Source organism: Fusarium falciforme, chromosome 4, assembly GCF_026873545.1.
Source record: "Fusarium falciforme chromosome 4, complete sequence".
In the NCBI taxonomy this organism is placed as follows: Eukaryota; Fungi; Ascomycota; class Sordariomycetes; order Hypocreales; family Nectriaceae; genus Fusarium; species Fusarium falciforme.
The window spans coordinates 673789-697164 of NC_070547.1; the positions used below are offsets into that span (position 1 = coordinate 673789).

The 23376-nt window shown below is 51.1% G+C and overlaps 8 protein-coding genes and 1 pseudogene across 9 annotated transcripts, besides 1 other annotated feature; 5 read left to right on the plus strand and 4 right to left on the minus strand.

Moving 5' to 3' along the window:
• Nucleotides 1-86: 86 nt before the first annotated feature.
• On the plus strand, nucleotides 87-1187 carry NCS54_00498100 (NmrA domain-containing protein; the record flags this gene model as incomplete). The annotated part of the gene is made up of 1 exon (XM_053150499.1): nucleotides 87-1187. The coding sequence occupies one exon, from the start codon at nucleotides 87-89 to the stop codon at nucleotides 1185-1187; it is 1101 nt and encodes a 366-aa protein (XP_053006474.1).
• Nucleotides 1188-1600: 413 nt separating this feature from the next.
• NCS54_00498200 (RGS domain-containing protein) lies at nucleotides 1601-2617 on the minus strand (the record flags this gene model as incomplete). Its single annotated transcript, XM_053150500.1, has 1 exon — nucleotides 1601-2617. One exon carries the CDS (start codon nucleotides 2615-2617, stop codon nucleotides 1601-1603), a length of 1017 nt encoding a protein of 338 aa, XP_053006475.1.
• Nucleotides 2618-3633: 1016 nt separating this feature from the next.
• NCS54_00498300 lies at nucleotides 3634-11234 on the plus strand (annotated as a pseudogene). The gene is made up of 8 exons: nucleotides 3634-4500; nucleotides 4555-5863; nucleotides 6395-6659; nucleotides 6727-7347; nucleotides 7399-7799; nucleotides 7852-8729; nucleotides 8778-9065; nucleotides 9138-11234.
• Nucleotides 3634-11234: a sequence feature.
• A 272-nt stretch (nucleotides 11235-11506) lies between these two features.
• NCS54_00498400 (Hypothetical protein) lies at nucleotides 11507-12222 on the minus strand (the record flags this gene model as incomplete). Its single annotated transcript, XM_053150501.1, has 2 exons — nucleotides 11507-12018; nucleotides 12072-12222. 2 exons carry the CDS (start codon nucleotides 12220-12222, stop codon nucleotides 11507-11509), a joined length of 663 nt encoding a protein of 220 aa, XP_053006476.1.
• A 586-nt stretch (nucleotides 12223-12808) lies between these two features.
• NCS54_00498500 (Zn(2)-C6 fungal-type domain-containing protein) lies at nucleotides 12809-13970 on the plus strand (the record flags this gene model as incomplete). The annotated part of the gene is made up of 2 exons (XM_053150502.1): nucleotides 12809-13273; nucleotides 13335-13970. The coding sequence occupies 2 exons, from the start codon at nucleotides 12809-12811 to the stop codon at nucleotides 13968-13970; spliced, it is 1101 nt and encodes a 366-aa protein (XP_053006477.1).
• Nucleotides 13971-14115: 145 nt separating this feature from the next.
• Nucleotides 14116-15119, minus strand: NCS54_00498600 (Hypothetical protein; the record flags this gene model as incomplete). The annotated part of the gene is made up of 2 exons (XM_053150503.1): nucleotides 14116-14371; nucleotides 14761-15119. 2 exons carry the CDS (start codon nucleotides 15117-15119, stop codon nucleotides 14116-14118), a joined length of 615 nt encoding a protein of 204 aa, XP_053006478.1.
• Nucleotides 15120-17973: 2854 nt separating this feature from the next.
• On the plus strand, nucleotides 17974-19144 carry NCS54_00498700 (CBM1 domain-containing protein; the record flags this gene model as incomplete). The annotated part of the gene is made up of 2 exons (XM_053150504.1): nucleotides 17974-18288; nucleotides 18344-19144. 2 exons carry the CDS (start codon nucleotides 17974-17976, stop codon nucleotides 19142-19144), a joined length of 1116 nt encoding a protein of 371 aa, XP_053006479.1.
• A 420-nt stretch (nucleotides 19145-19564) lies between these two features.
• On the minus strand, nucleotides 19565-20017 carry NCS54_00498800 (Hypothetical protein; the record flags this gene model as incomplete). The annotated part of the gene is made up of 1 exon (XM_053150505.1): nucleotides 19565-20017. The coding sequence occupies one exon, from the start codon at nucleotides 20015-20017 to the stop codon at nucleotides 19565-19567; it is 453 nt and encodes a 150-aa protein (XP_053006480.1).
• A 1915-nt stretch (nucleotides 20018-21932) lies between these two features.
• On the plus strand, nucleotides 21933-23236 carry NCS54_00498900 (DAO domain-containing protein; the record flags this gene model as incomplete). The annotated part of the gene is made up of 6 exons (XM_053150506.1): nucleotides 21933-21961; nucleotides 22018-22318; nucleotides 22369-22423; nucleotides 22467-22800; nucleotides 22848-22881; nucleotides 22931-23236. The coding sequence occupies 6 exons, from the start codon at nucleotides 21933-21935 to the stop codon at nucleotides 23234-23236; spliced, it is 1059 nt and encodes a 352-aa protein (XP_053006481.1).
• Between the last annotated feature and the right edge of the window lie 140 nt (nucleotides 23237-23376).

A 23376-nucleotide genomic window follows, 5' to 3' on the forward strand; every position in this document is an offset into this window, starting at 1 on the left:
TAACTGGTGATTACTCAAGAATCAGCATCATTGTTTGAATCAACTGCAAAAACACCAAAAAGCACTTTCAGTCTACACCCACCACTATGGCTACCCGCACCATTGCAGTTATTGGCGGTACTGGCGCCCAGGGGATCCCCGTCGTGAGGGATCTAGTAAGGTCGGGCAACTATACCGTCCGGGCGTTGACCCGCGACCCGAGCAGCTCTCGCTTCAAGGAGATCCAATCCTACGGCCCACCAGGTGCCGTGGAGGCCGTCGTGGGCACATTAACATCCGAAGAATCCCTCAGGGAGCTTTTCCGCTCTGCCTGGGGCGCCTTTGTCAATATCGACGGGTTCAACTGTGGCGAGAAAACCGAGATCTATTGGTCGATCCGCGCGTACGAGCTTGCCATCGAGGAAGGAGTCAAGTTCTATGTCTACAGCAACCTCGTCTACGCCTATAAGCTGAGCGGCTATAAGCCCGAGTTCCGAGGCGGCCACTACGACGCCAAGGGCAGGATCGGCGAGTGGATCCTCTCCCAGAACAAAGAGGTGAGCCAGCGCCACGGCATGCAGGCCGCGCTCTTCTCGACTGGTCCGTATATGGATATGGCGATCCACGCTTATACGCCTATGCCGCCCCTCGTCGAAGATGGCGTCGTCACTTGGCGGGTTCCGCTCGGGGACGGAGCCATACCCGAAGTTGCGCTCGATGATTGCGGCTACTACGTCAAGTGGTTGTTCGACCATCCTGAGCGCGCAAACGGGATGGATCTCGACGTAGCCATCGAGCACGCCACCTACACCCAGGTTGCCGAGGCCTTCCAGAAGGTCACGGGCAAGCCAGCACGGTACATCGATACAAGCTTCGATGACTACTTTGCCACCGTCCCTGTTGCCGATCTCCCCACAGGTTACAACGCCGACCCAAAGGATCCGGCCACGATGAAATACCGAGATAACTTTACAGGTTGGTGGAATCTGTGGCGCCACTCAGCCGGTAACAAGGGCCTGATCCGGAAGAACTACGAGATTCTCGACGAGATTCACCCCAACCGCATCAGAACTGTTGAGGAGTGGTTTCGTCATGAGGACAAGCGAGGGAGAGAACTGGGGCTCGGGAGCCTCTGGGAGAGAGTCCAGCCTGAGAACATTGGTTTTGTGCTCAAGTTACATGATGACCAGAGACAGGGTGCTGCCTAGTTATGGGCTGCTATGCTAATTTCTTGCATGTTCGAAGACAGTTTGCTCTTGATTGAGATACTTTGGGCTCGTGTCTTGGCAAAAGAGACTAGCCATTGGACAACATCGGAATAGAATCAGCACATTGTTCCAAACATAATATAGCCCTCATCGCATGCTATCACTTCTCCCACATAAAGATTACAATCTTTTCCCTGGAACAAAGATGAATAGAGTTGATAAGGCTGCATCAAGCGTAAATATGACAATAAGAACGAAGATCCCGCGACGACTCAGTATTTTCTTGACGTATGGTTCTCGAACGCGAACGAAACTGAATGGCGTGTATTCGCTCAACTGTAATAATGCAATCGTGGGGTCAAGGGCATATTGATAGACTGCGAGGCTGTATACCCCAATCGTGAAAGGTAGGATTAGCTGGAATCATTGTTAGCCTGCGCGTTATAATTCCGTTCAGGAGGTTTTACCCAAGCCCGCGTTTTCCTGTCTGTATCCAAAAAGATTAAGACAAATCCAGACCAAAAAGCGGCGAACAAAGAAAACAGCCCAAGCACGAGGTGCAAGATCATCGTGGGCGGAGTTAAATTTGCCAGAGCTCTCATACGGAGAAAGCTGGGGAAGGCGTCTCTCTCCATTGCCTTAAAGACGTAGTCTTTGACAACATCAAAAACTTCAGGATCGTCACGGTCTGATACTTCCACTGCGGCAACCAGATCTCCAGTCATAGGCACAGGAAGGATGATCTCGCGCTCCGCGCCGGGAAGGATATATGTATATATTATCTTCTCTGCCGAGGCTCGGATGTCCTGTCTTGAAATCGTGCCGGCGGTAGCTGGGCCTTGGTCTGTTGAAGGCCGGCTGCTACTCCCAGCAGCGGGGCCTAGTTGTGTGTCGTTTGCATCAGATGGAGTAGCTCGACCTGAAAATAGCTCCCCTCGTAGAAAGGCGGATGCTCGCCGATCAAGGTCTCCTTCCCTCTCTAGGGAACTGGCCGCGGACTCCTCGACATCCTCGGAGTTGGTTAACCGCATAGTCCCATAGGTAGGCAAAGAAGAGTTGCTTGCACCTCCACGCAAATTGAGTTGGGTGAGACGCTTCACACGGTCCTCGCCGGCCTTTGGGCCACGTCTGCTTTTGAAGGTAGCAAAAAAGTGCCGCGTACGCGAGAGTACAGTTGAAACACTTCCGGTGGGAAGCCAGTCCGTCGAGCCGCCACCTCTCAGCGATGGACCCATGAAATACCCGCGAATCTGGTCTTTTGAAGGACCCATATCAACTGGCGGCGGGGTCGGAACCTCTGTCGGTTGATCATCCTGAGAGACGCGTAGCACCTGGCTAGATCGCTCCGGGTCACTTGTGTCAACCGTTCCCGACTCTTCTGGTTGTTGCTGTTCGCTCTGACCAGATGACGCCTGAGGATCACCACCCATTTCGGTAGAATTCTGAGGGGGACGCGGTTCTGCTGTTGAAGAGAGGATTGCACTCCTAAGTTCCCGCACATAGGCTCTACACAGTGAGGTGTGTTGAGACACATCAAGCCTGCAAGCAGGTCAGAGAGTGAGACAAGATGCCAGAGACTTGGCCATCGCTACACACCAAAAGTCCAGGTAATCTACTGATCTCTGTTGATCCCTCATAAAGACGTAGAACGAGAAGAGATCGACGGGTGGGAGGACTCGGCGCGATAGGACTTCAAACAATGTGGGAAGCCTGTTTCTTTGGAGGTCTGGCTGGAGGGGTGAGCTTTGATCCATGATCGCGAGGACGAATAAGCAAGAATGGAGAAGGGCATAAGCATAGGCTGAGGCTTGATAGGGTGTCACTGCTTTGGAAAATACCTTGAGGAAGAGGGTCGAGTATGAAGCTTGGCGGGTGGGTGCTGGGTACGGCTGTGTATGCCTGCCTAAAGTGGCTGAATAAACCAGCCTCAAATGCCCTTTGTGAGTTAGCTAGCGCCAAATCAATGCCATGATGGATTCATATTACTGGTCCAACGCACAGGTGCATGTTCAGCTGGGCGGGGTGCTCGGGTCTTGCCTTGCTTATCATTATCTGGCTCAGGTTCGAAGATGTTGCCGGTTCTTCACCTCTTCATCGAGAAGAGATGCGGATATCTGCGTAGAGAATCTTCAAACTTTAGCGATGTCCTTTTGTCCCAGATTGGGCTCTTCTAGGAGCCGCAAGTCAGAAGTTAGTGCACCGGCCGGACGAGGCTCTGGTGGGCATGATACAGCTCAACCCATACCCAATCGATGGGTAAGCGACACAACGGAACGGAGAAATAACGGAAATAGAGAACTAGAAAGATGGTGGAGCGACTCAGGACCCCATGGCTCTTTTCCAAAAACGGAGGAGCAAGCTCGAAGTCATATTGAATGGATCAGAAGAGAGAAGCGTGTCGACCAACCCGACGCCAACGCTCGAGCACTGAACGCCGTCTTGAAAGAGTCAGCTTCTCTCCCAAGGTGATAGTAGATGTATCCTAATATTCATGTATAGAACCGCTGGGAAGCTTTATGCCGACCGGATGCACTTCCTGCTCGAGCTACTGCAGAATGCCGACGACTGCCAATATGCTCCCGGCGTGACTCCGACCGTGAGCCTTACATACAAAGAGCATGGCAACGGACGTGCAACAACCTTGCGTGTCGACTGCAACGAGATTGGCTTCCATTCAGAAAACGTTCGTGCCATTTGTGGATTCTGCGAGAGTTCCAAGCCGGCGGCTAAAGATCACAATCTCACCACGGGCGAGAAGGGTATGGGATTTAAGTCGGTGTTTGAAGTGGCCGACGTTGTGTGGATCAGCTCCGGGTACTACTCGTTCAAGTTTGTCAACAACGATTCGGGAATGCTGGGCATGATTGCGCCTCACTGGGCGAAGCTACCGGACTACGAGCGTCGGCTTCGAGGCCACACGTCGATGCTTCTGGAGCTGTCAGTCAGGTGTGACAAAACCGTTCTGCTTGAGAAGCTCAAGTCGATGAGCCCGGATACTGTGCTATTTCTTCGTAATCTAAAAAAGATCAAGATCAGCACGATTGAAGCAGGAAAAGGGCGTTGGGAGACGGCTCTCAAGAGACTCGATGATGGCCCAGCGAAAGACGGCATGTTCTCACGTACAATTCAGATGGGCGACACCTTGGCCTCGTATCACGTCTTCCGGCATACCATCAACGAGAGGGACTTGCGCCATGATGATCGTCGTCGAGATGCCAAGGATTCTCAGATCCTGTTGGCGTTTCCCAAAGCTGATGACCTGAAAGCGCAGAAGGTTCATGCATTCTTACCCATTGATCACTACGGCTTCAAAGTTTGTCCATCTACCTGCCTCATGTATACCTCTGGCCTCTAACTATCTACCCAGTTTGCCATTCAGGCAGATTTTATCTTGGTCAGCAGCCGCGAGGACGTGGAGGACTGTCCATGGAGCAAGGCACTTGTTTCCCAGGTCCCCACAGCCTTCCTGGGAGCAGTCAAGGCGTTTCAAGCTCAGGATATTACCTCGTGGATCTCGTACATTTCACTTGATCACTACCAAGACACACTATTCCAAGATATTCCAGCGAGGATCGTCAACGTGTTGTCAGAGAATCCTATTCTGCAATCGGACCAGGGCGAATGGCTCGTTCCATCCAGATTAGCGATTGTGCCTAAGCGCTTTAGGAATACTGATGGACCTTTGATCCCACCCGGGGCCAGAATCACTAAATATCTATCAGATGGTTATGACACTGCTGGCAACGAAACTCGACTTGAGAGGCTCGGTGTGCGCACGCTCTCGGGGAAAGAGTTCTTGAGTGATCTCGAAGCCTTCCTTTCCGATGATCAAGCCAAGTTCCAAGAAATGGAGGCTGCCTGGCACGCCAGTGTGGCCAGTGTTCTCATTTCGTTGATCACCGAGTCGGACGCGATCACAGCCATGGTCTCCCGCAGAAGAATCTCAAATTGGAACTTGATCCCGGTGTTGAAGCGGGGGACAGAAGCCGGTTCTTTGTGGGACTGCTCTTGGATCTCGGCAAGCCAAGGGACCATCTTCCTACCTCCAGATCCTCGCATCAGTATAGGCCTCCCGGGAGGTCTGGATCTCTTCGAGGTCCACGAGAGTGTTGGGGAGTACCCCACGTGGCTGGATCTTCTACGACTGCTGAAGGCTGAGCAGTATAGGGTGAAGAGAATATGCGAAATCATCGTCTCCCGCCACAAAAGCCCTGGCTTTTCGCCGGCGAACCAGAGCCTGGATGATCTGGTTTCCCATGCCGTATTTCTCAAGAGAGCCCGCTGGAGCCCACCTGAGGGCGCTAAGGGGGATTTGTGGTTTGCGGCCAACAGAAACTCCTGCCATCGAGGTTCATCCATGTACATGAAGGGAAACTCAGTCACGCAAGCGGGTGTGCCGTTCACAGCGGATGTCGTTTTCCAAAACCACCTTGCTCAATGTCCAATACACTTCACACACGAATCATATGAATCAGAGCTGGCGCCATACGACAAGGGGGCCGAATCATGGGTAGTCTGGCTTGCCCGATGCTTTGACCTCACAATTATTCCGCGGATGGCTCTCAAGGGCAGCTCTGGAGCAGGCCAGTTTACCATCTCGCCTGAATTCCAGTTCCTTGTCCAGAATGACCCAGAAGCCGTGCTGCAGCTACTGCGGGAATTCTGGCACCTCTATAGTGAGTGGCTCGTCGACAAACCGGGGGACAACCCGAAGAGCTCTAGACAAGATCAAGCATCAAGATCGAGGATGAGAGCTTCCCTGTCATCAATGGAAGTTCCCTGTGTGGGAGGAACAAGAGGGGCGCTTCGCAACACTGTCTTGCCTCGAATGAATGTGACTCGGGGTATCAAGCTCTTGACCTCAACGCCCCAGGAAGCACCGAAAGCCGCCACTACACAGGGGAGGAGGGTCCCAACCACGGTAGCAGCTGAGCAGACGAGAGCAATTAACAATCAAAGCCAACGATCCGTACCCACTCCACCAGAGCCTCTCGTGGAAGCAACAGACTCTTCCGAGCCACAGAAAAAGTCGGCTCGACACTTCTTGAGGTTCCTCAGACGTTTGGTGCCCCATTCAGCACGAAAGAGAACCTCTCTTCCAGAAGTGATAGATGGGAATCCAGCACTCGTGCCCAATCCACCACCGCCTAACATTAGGACCCAGGTAGAGTGGCCCACGAGCAGGCCCGGAGTTGTACATGTATCAGAGGGTGAGGCCAAGTCCCCGGAGGACCAAACGGCGGCCTTCACAGCCAGTTTAGAGTCCCGGCCATTTCTCCAGGTCGCGGATCCTGATGACAAAAACTGGGATTTTCTAGAACACTTCGGAGTTGTTACCAAGATCGGCATGAATCACTTTCTGGTCCAACTTCGACAGCTGAAAGGCTCGACCAGTCCAACGTTGGAGGCTGCTGCACTACTCTATGAGCATATTGAGCATATCGTAGGACCTAATGATATCAAGACTGCTCGGTACGTAGATTGTTTCCCGTCGGGGTTGTATCAGACAAAGTTTAGAGGCGCAACTGACCTTTGATAGCCAAGCTTTTATGACTGAGGAGCTTACGCTCGTTCCAGATCCAGAGACGACAGGCTTCCACTGGTTAACACTTGAAGAGTGTGTCTGGGACGGTCCCGATTGCTTGAAAAGGACGCCTCGATTGAAGTACATCTATCCCTCGCGGATTCAGCTGTTTTTGTACCTATTGAAGTGCCAAACGTCGGATCTCGTGATGCTCATCCAAGAAGCACAAAGCATACGCGAGACTGACGGCCTCCAACACATCGCACAAGCCTTTGAGGCACTATCCAAACATCCAGATCTCAGTGAAAATTCGGCACATCCTCTACGGGAGTTACCGATCTTCCCCGTAACGCCGGCGGATGCTCCAACTGGGCCTTATCGTCTCCGAACTGCCCTGGACTCGGATGAATGGTACATTCCAGACGACCCCAAACTGACTCGCGTCTTTACCGACTTGGATATCTTGTCATTCCCGCCATCCTCGTTGGGTTCATACAGGCCCCTCTTCGACCGGCTCGATCTGCGTCACCGCCTGCTTTCTGTTGCTGGAGAGATTGCCCTTGTACCACAGGGGGATGTTCAACCTGTTCCGACGTATGAAAGATGGCTTAACAAGAGAATGCGTTTCGTGATTGCGTACGTGCTTTCCTGTGTCACACCTCTTTCTATCTACTAACATCCTCAAAGGCTTGTGCCAACCTTGGAAGCGAACAAAGAGGAGATCTTGCTTCGTCTGAGGAATATCCACGTTTTCAAGGCCGGCCGAGCTACGATGAGTTGGAAGATCCGCAGAAAAGACTTGTCGATTGCTCTTGAGCAAAGTTCCGCAGTGAAATGCGTCGGATTGCTGCCAACTGATGAGCAAGATCTCAACATCTGGTTGACAACACAAGACACCGCAACCGAGACGGACCGTCTACGAGAGATAGCTTTCGAACTTGCGGGGTTTTGTGGCATCACGAACGCTAAGCATACCGATATGCTCGTCAAGGTCTTGACAAAGCAGAACCGCAATTATGTCGAGGATGAGTTTCGGGCGTTGGGGATTCCGGTTGAACCAACTGATTCTGCAGACAACTCGGAGATGAGTAAGTGTATGTTTCATTTTGTGGCAAAGAAAATCTTTTAATGTTATCCCAGATGAATATTCCGTCGATCAGCTTCCCACAACGACCGATTTGGGACCTTCTATCAAGGAGAGCCTTGGCGATGGTAAAGAGACTCAAGTTGTGAAGACACTTTCTGTCGACCGCCTGAAGGAAACAGATCAGACTCAGGCTGCGGATGAAGCTCCAACCATCGTTAAAGACCAATCCGAGCACGAAGCTCCAGTTGATAATCCAAGTCAGGGTGCCGACACTCTTCAGGATGAGGCAATCAAAGGGAGAGGCGCAGCCCATGTCGAGAAACCTGCAGGAGTCCCGGATATTGTTGTGTCGCAAGCACCAGCCACAACCAGTTCGGAATCAATGTCTCGTGCTGAGCAGTCCGAGAGTGAGGATACAGAGCAAGTCACGGCCAAATCGAACCCTCCGAGCCAAGGGGTCACAGAAAAGCAGGGGTGTCTGGAAAGTGTCACCAACAATGGAGCATCAAAGACCGTTCAAAAGCCTCGGCACACCAGAGAGGTTGAGCCCTCCAAGACCCGGAAGGGTTCCCGGACGACACGTGCCATTTCCGTCGACAGCCATGACTTGATAGAGAACTTCGATCAAGCCACCACAGAAGAGGATTACAGTGGTGAGACCGAATATGACAAAAAACGCCGCGGGAGGAGCCTGGGTCGTCGACCAGGACTCTCTCAGACTCCCTCGACACATGTTCTACCCTCCAGAGATCATTCTGCAGATAGACCAGAGCCCCGTCCAAGAACACCAAAGTCACGAGGTCGGGATGAGTCTTCTTTTGTCAACATGAATCAAGGCTGGATCACAGTTCCACGCCCGATGACCATCTTTTCGGGTGAAGATACTAAGGAGACGAGATATTTTGGCGAGCTATATGTAAGATATCCACCCGTATGCAAATACAATCTTTATCCATTGCTAACATGAAAACCTCAACAGGTGTCTCGTTTCCTTCAAATCTTCTTGGGCAACGACTACAGGCCGAACGAGCATTGGACGAGTCCTCTACGCGTCCGGAATGGCCACATGGAATACAAAACTAGGGTATCGGATGCCTCCACTTTTACAATTGTCGAAACAGGCGGGAAGCTCAGCAAGGCGCTCGTTGACGGACATCATGCCACGGCTGAGTGTCTCGCAAATACAATCACATTTCATCTGGAGGTCTGGGCTACAAACGACGCTTTGAGCACAAGATTTGTAGTGCCGAACTCGCAATACAAAAAGGTGAGCACTCTTTTCCTCCATCCACTTTGCCATTTATTGTCCAAAGCCACTGACCTGGGGGAATGTGATCAGCTCAAGAGAATGTCACTTGTCAATCAAAAACACAAAGTGACAGACGTGTACATGCTGGTGCGCGTCTACCAGATCCAGAAGGAACCGGGTATCTACATCTATGTTGATCCTTGGGGGCTACAGCTGAAAGGAGACATTCTGCTCGAGACAGAGGCTAGCTACAGCGCGCGCCTCCCTTACTCAACAGAGCCTTTCCTGAAATTTTCTGCCGCCGGCTTCACCAAGGATACGCATGAGATATACAACGGCCTCGATGTCGGGTCGCGTGAAATCCGCCTCCTCAGGCTACAACTACTGGACAATGGAGACGAAGATGACAAGCCTATTTGCGGGTCTCTTGAAGTCTTTGACCTCGGCGATCTCGATGAACCGTTTTGGGCCATCTCATACTTCTGGGGGCCCGATCCAGATGGGCCTGCGCCATCAACTTTCACGTCTGACCGGGGCAAGATGCCTATTACCGAGTCTCTTGCATCGTGTCTCAAGTGTTTGCGGCGGAAGAGAGTGTCCACTCCGCTCTGGGCCGATGCACTGTGCATCAACCAGAATAATCCAATGGAGAAAGCACTTCAAGTCCGGCGGATGGGATCTCTGTATCATCAAGCAGAGAAGGTCTTGGTCTGGCTGGGCACGAGTGGTCACAAGAGTGAGAGCAGTCCTGCTATGGAGTTGATGGCCGATCTACACAGGCCGTTCTGTCACGCGAGAGGTCGCTGCCGTACGAGAAAGGGTCTTTCCCAACGGAATACAAACGCAACTAAAGTCCCTGACTTGTCCTGGAAGGAGTTGGACGGGTTTTTGGGTCACAGTTGGTTTACACGTAGCTGGATCGTGCAGGAAGCCGCTGTGTGTCCCAAGATGACCATGGTGTGTGGTCAATCCGAGATGGAGTGGGATTGCTTCATGGAATCACTCATGGAGTGCAGCAATGGTCTGAACAGGCATGGTGGGCTCGATGACAACGGCGCCTTTCTGGCCAACTCCAGGCCCGCACTGGCCCTCCATAGCCTACGGGAGAGGTATCAGGGTGGTGCAAAGTTTGACTTTTTGAGGCTTCTCGACATGTTCTCGTACACTCAAGCCTCCAGGGCACGCGACAAGCTCTTTGCCCTGCAAAACCTGGCTAGAGACGTTGCTACAGAAGATCCCCTATTCGCCCCAGACTACGACTCCCCAGAGCAAGAAGTGCTGGCAAAGTACGCCAAAGGATTGGTCCATAGGGGAAGGGGGCTTGACCTTCTATATCGAGCAGGAGGCGACAAGAGCTCTAGCATCTGCTCTTGGATTCCCGACCTGCTAAACAGCCAACGGCGAGAGACGACCATTTCAACATGGGATGCTGCTGGGAGAGAGGACGGCTTCTGTGCAGGAAGGCCTGTCCCACCCAGGATCCATCTCCAGGACATGGGCTCTCAAAACGTTCCAATTCTTGCAGTACGAGGCTCTATCATTGACGAGGTGGAAGACTGCTTTGAGCTGCACTTATCGGCTGGTATGAGGGTCGCTTTTGCCGATGTACTCGAGAGAATGCGGGGCTATACATCGCACCTCGTAGACTACCCGGGTTTTGAACAAGCCCCAGAAGCAACGGCGAGAAAATGGACCGACAAGCTCATGATCAAGTGTCTTGTCGGGGACGCTCGCGGACCTCAAGCGGTCTCGAAACAGTCTACCACGTACTCAACGGAGGCAAGCAGGCGTGCACCAGTAACAACGGCGACATGGAAGGACAGCGACTGGGAACAGATTCTCGACCTGGACCTGGGTCAGAATGCCTGGAAGTATAAGGAGGAAACCTCACCAGAGTCACAGAGGCGGCTCATGCAGTTCTGGGAGACAGCCGTGGCCTTTGCCGACAACATTCCACGAGCTGTCTTCGCCACGACCAAGAAGAGGTACGCCGGAATCATCCCGGGGGCGGCACAACCAGGGGACAAGATATTCATCGCGGATGGAGCCAAAGTTCCGTTTATCATTAGCCGCTCTGCGAGAGTGACAACGTGCTACAGGCTGGTTGGGGAGTGCTATATCCACGGCATCATGTACTCTCCACCGTCGACGGCTCCTGACAGAGGTGCAGATATTTTCTTGATTTAGTCTTTTACTTCTCAGTGTCATTATTATTTCTATGGGGCCATGATGAACGGGGCAAGATATTAGGAATTGCATACTCTCACACGCGATGGAATAAAGCCAGGGGAATGGTATTTATAAAACGAGTGCAAATCGTGAAAGAGTTTAACTGAATACTAGTCCTTGGACTGAGAGATGATGAAGTTAAGTGACCAAGAATCCAGCTCGAGCCCACGCCGAAAGCTTTTTGCTCCTAATTTCATGCAAGATCTCCATTATGATTCCCACTTATGGATTCAAATCAACTGGGAAGCAAAGCCGAGAAGACCAAAAGCCACCAAGGCTGCAGCTCCGGCACCTCCCATACGAGGAGCGTCATTGGTGACCGTTGCAACAGCCGTCTCGTTCTCGCTGGTAAACCAATTGGCAGCCACCAGCTCCAGTCTTCCTTCATCTGCGAAAGACTCAATATCAAACTTTACACGGTCGGTGACCTCGGTGCCATTGAACTCCTTGAAGCTCGGTGGAACCTGGAATGTGCTGTTTTGACTACCGAAGAGGAGGGCGACATAGCGATGGGGTCCCGTGCCTGGAGGGGGAGCGGGACCAAAGTAGGGCGCAAAGTCGGACATGTTGAGAGGAGGGCCACCGGGGAGGGTTGTTGCGCCTGAAGGAATGAACTTGGCCCAGTGCAGGAATGGCGCGAAGGCGTTGCTGTCGGTGCCGTTTGGCGCATCGAGATCGACTAGGACAACGACATGAGATGCGTTGCTGGATGCAAAACTGAGGGTGGGAGACATGACTGCATCTATTTCGAGAATCAGTGAGACTCTTGAATGGTATACAGCTTGGAGAGTTTACCGCTGATTGGCACCTGGTCACCCTCTGAGGCGTTGATATTGCCGTACTTGATTCCAAGGGTATTCTTGGTAGAGGGTGAAAAGCCGGGAGGAGTCTGGGCCAGAGCTCGATTGGTAGCGAGCATAAGAGCAGAGAGAAGTTTGAAGTTCATGTTGGAAAAATGACAACAGAAGAGGAGGTAGGGAGGTTTTTTGGAGTGCTGTGGTGAAGTGAATGATGTTGGGTTGCTGATTGACTCTGCGAGGCAAGACCTGCAGATACTTATACCTTTCTGTCTCGCATATTAAGGTCAGAACTCGGAGATATCAAGTCCATAGATCCGGCCTGATCATTAATCACTCCCCATAGAAAAATTTCAACCTACGGTAATTATTGCTCGCATTTGCAAGACGCATCATGACCCTGGTCAGATGGTGATGGCTTCAAACCGCGCTAGCGAAACCTGCCAAGTTGGGATTAGCGCCAAGGCGGTGCTGACAGGGGCCTCTACCAAGTAAGCAGCGCCTGAACAAAGCATCACACACTTGAACTCATCAAGCCTCCAATTTTGAGTCGAGATGCCTCGTCGAAGCCGTGGCTGTGCTGCCTGTAGGCGTCGCCGCATCGGCTGCGACGGTGAGCTTCCAGTTTGCCGACAATGCCGCATCACGAATCGACAATGCTCGGGTTCATTGCAGGGCGCCTTGGTTATCAATCAGACAGACCGCATCATATCAAAGAACCGACCAAAGCCAGACATGATTCACCAGCCTTCCAACCAGTCCATGTTTGCTCACGCCTTCATCAATGAGTTCATCTCGTTCATCACGGCGAGGAACGAACAGGCCCGTCGTCAATCTTGGCTTACAGAGCTACAAAGCGGATCTATGGCAGAACAAGGGCCTGCTCTCGAACTGTCGATGCAGGCGACGGCTTTGGCATATTGCGGGACTGTCTCGGGCAATCCAGCTGCTGTCAGAGAGGCCTGTAACATCTACGGCAGAGCCCTCACGAAGCACTCAAGGTCCCTCACTCATGACTTGAGTTCACCCAAAGCGGCATCTCTCGGGACTTGTGTGATGCTCTCCTTTTTTGAAGCTATCTGCTCTACGAACCCTGTTGCATACGGCACGCACCTTCAGGCAGCGAAGAAGATGCTCGCCCTTATGCCGTGTGCGGCTGGCCATAAAGATGAGTTGGTCATCTGGCAACTGGGCCAACACGTGCAATCTCAGTCGGCAGGTAACTTGATCACTTCCACGGACGATTAACTAACCATTACAGTTGTTCGTCATGCTTGCAACACCGGATCAATATCTACAACATGAACCAGTGCCATCCCGCTGGACGAAGATGACTCAAGCCGAGGAACACCCCGCGACGAGCCAGCAGGGTGTTGACCGTCTGATGTATGATCTCTTCTATCTCACAGACGTGCTTGTGCGGACATCATACGCTACAAAAACCGACACACTCTTGAATCCAGACCTAAGTCTTGAGATCGACCAATTATGGTTCGAGTTCCAGGAGCAGGCCACGCAACTAGGAGAGCTTGTCCTGTGGCCAGTCCCATCTGGAGCGCGATACCATGACCCATTCATTGCCATGGTAGTCGCCTACTTTGGAGCTTCTTGGGTCCTGCTTAGTATTCTCGAGCCTCATATATCTTCCCGTGAGCTACGGGACTCGTGCCACGCGATCCTCGAGTCATCTTGCTTCCTTGGGGGTAAAAACCTAGGGTGTGCCCATCTACGCATGTTCTTCCCTTTGACTCTTGTTGCCATGTATGGCCCTTACAGTGAACAGAGGGAAGCAGCAGATAGGCTATTGGGGCAGCGGATCCGGAACACGGCTTTCAAAGGCATGGGGTCGGTCGCTATTAGCCGGGTGCAGTCTGGTAGAATGGTATACCATGGATAACCGCATTGGAGTAATTACAAACTGTCACTCCATAGTCAGATTAAATACGCTTCTTATTGTTCTTTTGATTAGCTACTAGTCATTCTGTATGAAGACCGCTGTAACCTCTACTGAAGTCGACCTCATTTCAGCACTTCTTGAGGTTCTATTCCTTCCTTATAACACCCATCTCTTGTAGCTGTCGTATTAGATTCCTTGGGCCAGGACTTCTCGACTTGACAATATAGCTGCCGTTTTTCTCCTCGGCGGTGAAACGGATGTCACCGTAGATCTTAGCAAGGCCCTGCTTGAACTTAACCTTGTCATCGGTGAGCTCCATGGGGAGTGAATAGACGAATGGAATTGGGACGGCCTCGGGGTATTGACCCATTCTGTTGTTGCTTGGGGGCTGTCCTCGGGGACTGGGGAGTATTGTTGCTATTGTAAAGCAGTCCTTGGAGTTTTGAAGAATATTGAAGAATTTTATCGTTATCTGGGAACGAGTGTAGGGTTGTAGACGATGTAGTACATAATTAGTCGAGCGGGATGTCTCTTATGTATTTTTCAGGTCTAGTAGAGAAGATATTTTGGGCGAGTACATGGCAGGTTTATCGATCGAAACGTCCTGTCTCCCATAACACATGATTCAGCTAGTGGTAGCAAACCAACTGCGCCAAAGCTCAAGGTTGTGTATTCTTCCTAATGAGGAATATCCCTCTCCACAGCTCTACCCACTCTCTCGAGGGTGAATAACCTCCACATCCACCCTTTGTCACATCATCAGAACCACCCAAACAAGCCAGCCACGAACCCTCCAATGACTGGCACAAAACTCCAATGATTCCACTCGCCACCCCCCGTCACTGATTTGCTGACCAGCCCGTCAGTAATAGCCATGGACAGCGCACCGACCAAGCCCAGGCCGACCAGTCTCTTATTCCCAGTCAACCAGATCAGCGTAAAGGCGAAGCTGACGACGACGTTGCGGATGCCATAGATGCGCATGAGACCGAAGACGAGCTTCCGTAACTCGGGATCTTCGGGGACTGGGAACTCGACGGACTTCAAGGAGGCTTCTGGCCTGAGGAGTGCGTTCAAGCCGAAGAAGGAGGGGAGGAACCCGATGACAAGGGCGCCTCGGTAGATGAACGTGTCGCGCGTAAGAGACATGATGAGAATTTTGATGAGCTGGAGATGGTAAGCATGTGAGATGACGCTGGAAGTCGGGGTTAGAGACGCATTTTATAGCTCAGATCAACCTGCGAAGGCCCCCGCATACGTAAACATCCATAAGCACGAGTTCGGCCAACCACACTGCTTGAAGGTTGGAGTGAGATTTTAAGTCGTATTGATCCCTACCTTTGTTTGCCGGGGTCTTTGGCACGAGCATGCACGAGAGCCATGTGATTGAGCAAGCGTCAATCAAACCGCATCTCCAAGAGATATACAGAATAAGTTTCGCGAAATATCTTGAATTAAACAAGCCTTTGTATTTAGCATGACTATATTTTGATCAGTGCGGACCCGTCGCTTCTAGAGTCTGGCGGCCTTTGCTAACTTGATCCTCAGGCGAAGACTACCAAGAAAGCGCGAGCTTTCAAAGACGCCGAACTTGTAATCGGATAAGGAGGCAGACGACATCGAGGTTGCGGCTATCAAGTCACAAAATAGGAGCAGCTTCCTATTAAGGATGCGAATCTCACGTCAGCCAGACTTGCCGGGAGGGCATTGAATTCAGCCTGTCCAAAAACAGGGTATATGTTGCGATTCGCTTGAGTCGTATTGAGCTGAGAAGACATTGACAACACATATGGCAAATAGGCAGCATGATCTATGTCAATATTGAACTGTGGAGGAGAAGTAAGGTGTCTGACCTGATTACGACCAAGAACGCCTCAAAAGATCCCTTAACGCTTCTTTGCAGGTAGAAGTATCTTGCCAGCATTGCCCAACTTGACATATTCCATCGAAATATTCTATTCGTAACCCTAGCTCTTCCATGTCCATCTATCTGGAGGATTTCCTCGTTCATCACGGACTGAGTTGGCTTCCTAGAATCACGATGAACCTACGAATCTCATCATTTGCGTCTTCCTACGAGCCTCGCCTCTTTCAAGAGGGAAGATTCCTCTGTAGGTATTTCGTCAAAATAAGCAACGCTGCGATTGGCCTGCGAAGCGAGCGAGTAAAACTCCGGGTGTTGCTCCTACCAGACAATTCAAAGAGCAAAGAACCATCAACCGACATCACATTTGGCAGACTCAATAGTTAGAGGCCGGGCCAAAACTCAACTCTAATCCCTACAAGAGCCTACCAGTCACATTTCTGCAGGGTAGGCACCCAACATTCCAGCACCACCCGCACGCAAGGAACTGAGACACACAAGCCCAGACACCCTTGCCAAGAGAACAATGGGTCTTTCATCATCTCCCTTCGAGTCTCGGCTAGCCTGGATAGATCCAGTTCGTGGCAGGACCGCGGTCTCATGCCGCACGTGAACGGAAGTTGAGCGCAATGTTTCACACGGGCTCGGCCGGTTTGGAACAGTCGTAGGCGAGGAGGAGTGGCTGGAGGTTAAACGGTGGCGTTTGGCGCCCCTGCGTCGGAGGTTGATATTCAGGTGCAGCTGCATACCTGTCAGGTACCAGAGCCGCTGACAGCTCTTTGATTTCTCTTGGCGAGGAGTGGCTTCCTGGCTTTGGGGGCTGAGGGCGGAATGGGGAGCATTGTATTCAACACCAGAGCGCAATGATGGCAGAATAGTTGCGCTCTTTGTCAACTTCAGGAGCCTTAATGCTTTGGCATCGTTGAACCTCCCAATAAGGATAACATTGATTAACATCGCTGCTCTATTGCTTAATATGAGTGCGGCCTGACTAAGCCTATGAGCTTAATAGATGTGACGGCTTGAATCTGCATACCAAGAGAACAAAAGGCGGCTTACTTCCCGTCACCCGCAAACTCTATCTCGGGTCCCTAACACGCGCCCAAAGTTCAAGCCGTTTCCGCGGTGGAGGCCTGAGAGAAATCTCGGTCCCGATCTGACATCTAATAGTAGACGGCCACTCGAGTGACAGGATGCAAGACTCCTTCTGCTGTCAGCCTGGTCACTTATGGTGGCTGAACTTGAGCATGAGGCATTAACACAGGGCGTCCGCCCAGCCTTGAAAGCTTGGCAATGTGACTGATCAAGTAAGCTCACTTCGAAACTCGGTTGCGCCACGAGATTGAGACATTCTGGCTGAAATGGTGCTGTTAACAGGTTTTTGGGCGTTGGAGTGGCTGGCCAGCTTGGAACATGCCAGCCAGAAACTGGCATGAACAAGGCATTGTAGCGCGCGTTGAGAGGCACTTTAATCTTATCTTGTTGTGGTTCGTGGTTTACATGGGTGGCTTGAGCACAGTGATTCACCTTGGACGACCTGTTGCCGAGTGCAACAAGCAGCAACAAGATTGAAGAAACCAGGTAAGTTTAACCAGCGACAGAGTGTAGCTTGGGCTGGCTGTGACTATCTGACAATTCTATCCTTACGTGAAATTATGTACGAGCCTTAAATGAAACATCTCTCAAATATTGATCCCGTCCAGCTAATAGCCGCCGTTTCGGGGCTCATCCGATATGCGTCTGCCACACGGAAAATCAAGCCACAGTTAAACAGCCGAAAACGGCAAAAACCCTGCATCGTTGGACTTTTTTCCTTTCTTCCGCCGGATAATGGAATCCATTGCTTGGGTGTGTCTCATAGACCCGACGTTGTAGAACGTGGTGGCGTTGGTCTGGATCGTCCCGGTTGCTCCAAACCCATTCCACCTCATCTTGGCAGTTACAGACGATGAAGTATATATGTCGTCTTGCAATGCTGTAAAAGATGCTTCAAAGATCAATATGGTTCCAGCAGACAACAGCTTTCATTACTTCTAAGCCCTAGTTTGGCATTCTGTGCTTGTGACGAGCTTCGCAGCACTCCTTCTTTCTCTTCACTCCCTTCCTTACAGACCATTTTTCATTAACCAACCACTCACAATGACTTTCTTCAAGACTTCTTCCCTCCTTGCTCTCGCATACTCTGCCGCTAAAGTTGCGGCTCACGGACATGTCGACTGGCTCATCACCAACGGCGTCGCCTTTAGAGGCTATGATGCGCCTGCCATGTCTTGGAACCCTAACCAGCCACCGGTAGTGGGTTGGATCAACGGCGCCACCGATAACGGTTATGTTGAGCCTAACAGCTTTGGCGATCCTGACATCATCTGCCACAGGGCTGCTAGACCCGCCAAGGGCCATGTCACTGTCGAGGCCGGTGACAAAGTCGTCCTTCAGTGGAATACATGGCCTGAGGTTTGCCTTCCTGATTTTGAACTCTTCCAGGTCTAATGCTAATGGGTGCATATAGAGTCACAAGGGTCCAGTCATTGACTATCTCGCTAAATGCCCTGACGACTGCGAGACCGTTGACAAGAACTCGCTCGAGTTCTTCAAGATCGGCGAGAGCGGTCTTCTCGACATGACCATGCAGAGCGGTCGATGGGCTGCCGATGTTCTCGTCGCAAACAGCTTCTCCTGGACTCTTCAGATCCCTGCCCAGCTGGAACCCGGCAACTATGTTCTCCGTCACGAAATCATCGCCCTTCACGGTGCAGGACAGCCCAATGGTGCTCAGAACTATCCCCAGTGCTTCAACTTGAAGGTCACCGGTGGTGGTTCTCTCTCTCCTTCTGGTGTCAAGGGAACTCAGCTTTACAAGTCCAACGACCCTGGTATTTTGTTCAACCTCTACACTAGCTCTCTTTCCTACAAGATTCCCGGTCCTACTCTGGTTCCCGGTCTTCCCTCTACAGTTGGTCAACTCGCTCCCCAGGCCACTGCCACCTCTAGCGCCACAACCCCTGGACAGACCCAGGGCCTCTCTTCCACTTCGACTACCAGATCCAGCTCATCTACAAGCATCACCATCAGCGGAGTCACGACGCTCAGGACCGTCACTGCCACTACGACTTCTTCTTCTTCCTCCTCTTCTTCAAGCAGCTCCAAGGCCTCCCCATCGCCCACCGATGACGACATCATCTGCGGACCTGCTACCGGAGGTCTCCCCAAGTACAGCCAGTGCGGTGGCAAGGAATACACCGGACCTACTGTTTGTCAATGGGGTTCGACTTGCAAGGTTCTCAACCCCTACTATTCTCAGTGCCTCTAGTTTGTAAGGCGTTCTCATAATCTCTGCACTGGATTGCAGTAGACTTGTGCACTTGATTTCCTTTGTTGCGAGCTCCAAGTCTGTAATCTCATCTCCATTGTGAGAAGTGGAATCTTGGAGAAGGATGCCCATGCTAGACGCAAATCAATAATACTCTACTTTGTTTTAAGCGCGTTTTAACTCATGACTTGGCAATCCTTTGTGTGCCAAGAGACATTTGACGAGGAATGAAATATGTCAGGATTCGAATCTTGCCTATACATAGCGCAATGCAGGACCTCAACTTGCTTGGCTCGTGACTATTCTATGTCCATATTGGGATCCATGTCGTTTGCTAAAGTCCTCCAAGTTCCGCGCCGTCTATCCTTCAACCATGCGCGCGACGAAAGACCCTAGAGTCTTTGCAAAGGTTTGTCGAATTTACTCGTAGCCGGGCCACTTGCCGTCAAAGCTGATGAGGCACTGGGCATCATCACCCTTCTGCCCAGTAGCACGGAGAATTATACCGTTAACAGCTCCAAGGCCACAGTTGGTGCCAGCCTTGAACTTCCACTGAGCCACGCGAGGGTCATTGATGTCGCCGCGGCACTCCTCAGAGTGTCGCCAGGAGCAGCCGATGGTGATGCCGGCCTCGTTCTTGAGCTTGTTGCAGACGCCTTCAGTGTTGTCCATGGTTCGGACGCGGGCATCGTAGGTCCACTCGCCGATGAAGGTAGAGTATTGCTTGCAGGCAGTGGTGTCCATGTTGGCGGGGATTTGGCCGCGGCGCTGGAGGTTGTCTACCTTGATTTCGGTAGCCTCGACGGGGACGGCGGCGGCGAGGATGCTTGAGCCATCAAGGTAAGCAAGGGCGTAGGCAAAGTTGAAACGCATTTTGAATGGGGCAGAAAGTTAAGAGTGAGGAGAGTGGCAGTTGTTAAATGTTGCTGGTGCTTGAGGAGACAGAGCTGAAGTTGTCCTTGGGGTGGATGAGAAACTCGAAAGGTATGAATACAAGTCCCTTTATATACTCAAGAAGTCTCTAAGTCATTCTATTCTCCCGGAGGCTTAAACATCGAAGTGGATAGTGCTGGTCCTGAACCAGCCCTGCCAATAACTAATTCTACAGCCATACTCCACATTCATGCGCTTGAAAACATGGCCATAGAATTCAGCTGCCTGAAAGGATCGATATGGTAAAGTCCCACAGACCAATAAGACTTCCATGAAACACAAGCGTGGCCGTTCTCCAGGTCTCAGTGTCGTCCGTGGTCAGCTTGAGGATCATCCCAAAGGATCGGGTGAAGGATTCGGAGGATCCGTTTTGCGTCCCAATTCTTGCCCATGTGCTTGAACAAGGTGGTACTATTAATTTTAAATAACCAAGTTTACTAACTCTACTAATTCATTGGTTAATGTGCGAACTTGTTCATAGCGCCTTGTCCGAACCGCCGGCGATGGGCGAAAGGATTGACGTTAGTAAAAGGACTGTGCCATGATAGGCTACTGAACCAATGATAAGGATTTCCGTTGCATATCGCCTAGTCTTCTGCCACGACCTTCCAGAAAGAGTCGACGTGATCCTTTTGGATCATCCAGAATTCCTTCAGGCAATAGGTCAAGAGGTTCTGCAATGGTATGTCCAACGAACCAAATGGCACCTGCCGCGATGACTTCGATGCTTTGCATCAATGACGTGCTGGTAGATAATACGAGGCTTCGCTGTGGAAACTCGGGCAAAACAAGGCGAGTTTGAATGCACAAGGTAGAAATCCAAAAAGATCCTTCAGAGTGTTCCGCAACTTGGCCTGAGCCATTTTGACCTCCATCGACGAACAACGCTGATGCTGTGAAAAATTTGCTGCAATCTTCTTCCAAATTTAAGGATATAGGGTAAAAGGTCGTTAGAGGTAGTGTTTTGACAGTGGTCTCGAGGAGGTACTCGAGGCGTCAAAAGCCTGACGTAGGGTGGTCCAGAGACACCCGTTGGAAAGATTAGTAGGAGATAGTTCGCGGCGAAAGCAAATGAGCGAGAAACGATAAATGGATCTAATACATGTGAAAAGAAAATATGGATTTAGGCAATAGCAGACGTTCATATTATCTCGTCTCCTAGGCACAGTTCGGGATCCCTTCCGAGGTTCAAACAGTCGTAACCCAGGCTTATCTCCGCCCCGTCTCTACGGGGTTAACGCTATTCCATCTCGTTTGCAAATCCAGGTGCTGTAGGGACTTCGTCGGTCTCATCGATAGAAATGGGTTGTCATCTCATTGCTTTCACCTCACTCACGCCGGAGCCGGAGCCGGATCCGAACTTATCAGCAGATCATGTTTACCCAGTTATCGCCCTCCCAGAGACGGAGGATCAAGGCCGTTATCATGTTGTTCAACTGACAAATCAGGAAGCTGTTCCAAGTAGAAAAGGGAGAGTGGCTGGCCAAAAACTCCACGTACACGTGGCGACCAGTTAGGGATGATCCGTTTCGAGCAATAATACCCTGTCTACAACTGTCAAGGCGTTCCAGACTACGGCTTCAGATCCCGACCTTGCATTTTACTGCAAATTTGACCAATTAGCCTTATCGGTTACCACAGCCGGGACCGCTGATGGTGGCTTAAGGCGGGGTAGAGGTTCTCGCAGGAACGAGGGCATCACATGGGCTTGTTGAAGCGACCACAGGAGAAAGATATGGTGCAGTGGCTGAGGATATAAACCTTGATCCAGGCACTGAGAGGGAGATGAACTATACGGAGACACAAAGCAGACGGTATACATAATAGTGAGCCCATTTTTCATCGAACCCTTGAAATGGCAAAAATCACAATTGTCGGATCTGGGTACAGTCTTCGCTTCCATCACACTGATAAAAATGTCGGCTGACTATAACCACCAGCATCATCGGCCTGGCCATAGCATCGCAGCTCTCTCGGCACCACGAGGTCACCGTCATCGCAAGAGACTTTCCTGGGGATAAGCCTTCTATCAAGTGGGCTAGTCCTTGGGCGGGAGCCAACTTTGTCGCTGGTGGTTGCTCCTCAGCTCGTGAGAGGAGGATGCAGATGGATGCGTTCACTGAGCTATGGAGATTAGCTATTAGACACCCTGAATCCAGTGTCAAAAGACTGCCAATGGAGGAGTTCTATGACAACGAGAGGAGCGATGATGATTTCTGGTTCAAGGACTTTATCCCAGGAGTAGGAAAGGCCTTTCGGAAAATGTTTAAGGATGCTGATCATTGGGACAGTTTCGCTTCCTACCCAAGGATCAACTACCAGAAGGAGTCAGGGGCGGGATAACCTGTGAGTCTGCGATTTATCGATGAATGCAGCTGATATATGGCAGACATGACCATTGTGGTCAACCCACATATCTTCATGCCCTGGCTGAAGCGGAACCTCGAGAGCTCGGGCGTCAAGTTCAGGCGCATGGACCTGGACTCTCTATCTGACGCTCATCATCTTGGTCACGATGTTCTCATTAATGCTACTGGTGAGGGACCAAAGTATCTGAGCGATATCAAGGATCAGAACATGGATCTTCTCCGTGGGCAGACCATGATCATCAAGAGCGGCTACAAGAAGTCTTTTATGCGGGACGACGGCAACACCTATACCTACGTGATCCCCCGTCTAGATGGAACGGTAATTCTTGGGGGAATACGAGACCCAGATGTTGAGTATGTGAAGCATGCATATCTTGAGCACGAGGCACTGATGACAGCAGGAACACCGAGGTGGATATTGAGATCGACAAAGATGTGAGAAGACGGATCTTTGCCAATTAAGATCAATACTGAAATTTTCCAGATTGTTACAAGAATCAACCGAAGCCTGCCAGAACACTTCTCTGCTGACCTTGCCGACTACGAGGTCGTGGGTCACAATGTGGGCATACGGCCATACAGGTCTTCTGGGATGCGCATCGAAAAGGAGACGAAGAACGGTCAAAACATTGTCCATGCCTACGGTAAGTGGTATGTCGTCAGTAACAACCTGGGACTAAGGGACACAGGTATTACTGGAGGAGGCTTTATCTACAGCTTTGGGGTTGCGCGGGAAGTTGTGAAGCTGGTGGACGAGTTTCTGTTCCCCGATGGAAAAGCAAGAATTTGATATTGAAAGGTTTCGGGCTCATGTTAGGAGGTAGTTTGGTGTGTGCGATTGGAGCCGATTAGCAGAGAGATGAATGTAAGAAGGTTCCGAAGTTGACAATAAGATCTGCTTTCTTTACGTTGACCCAGGACAAATATTTT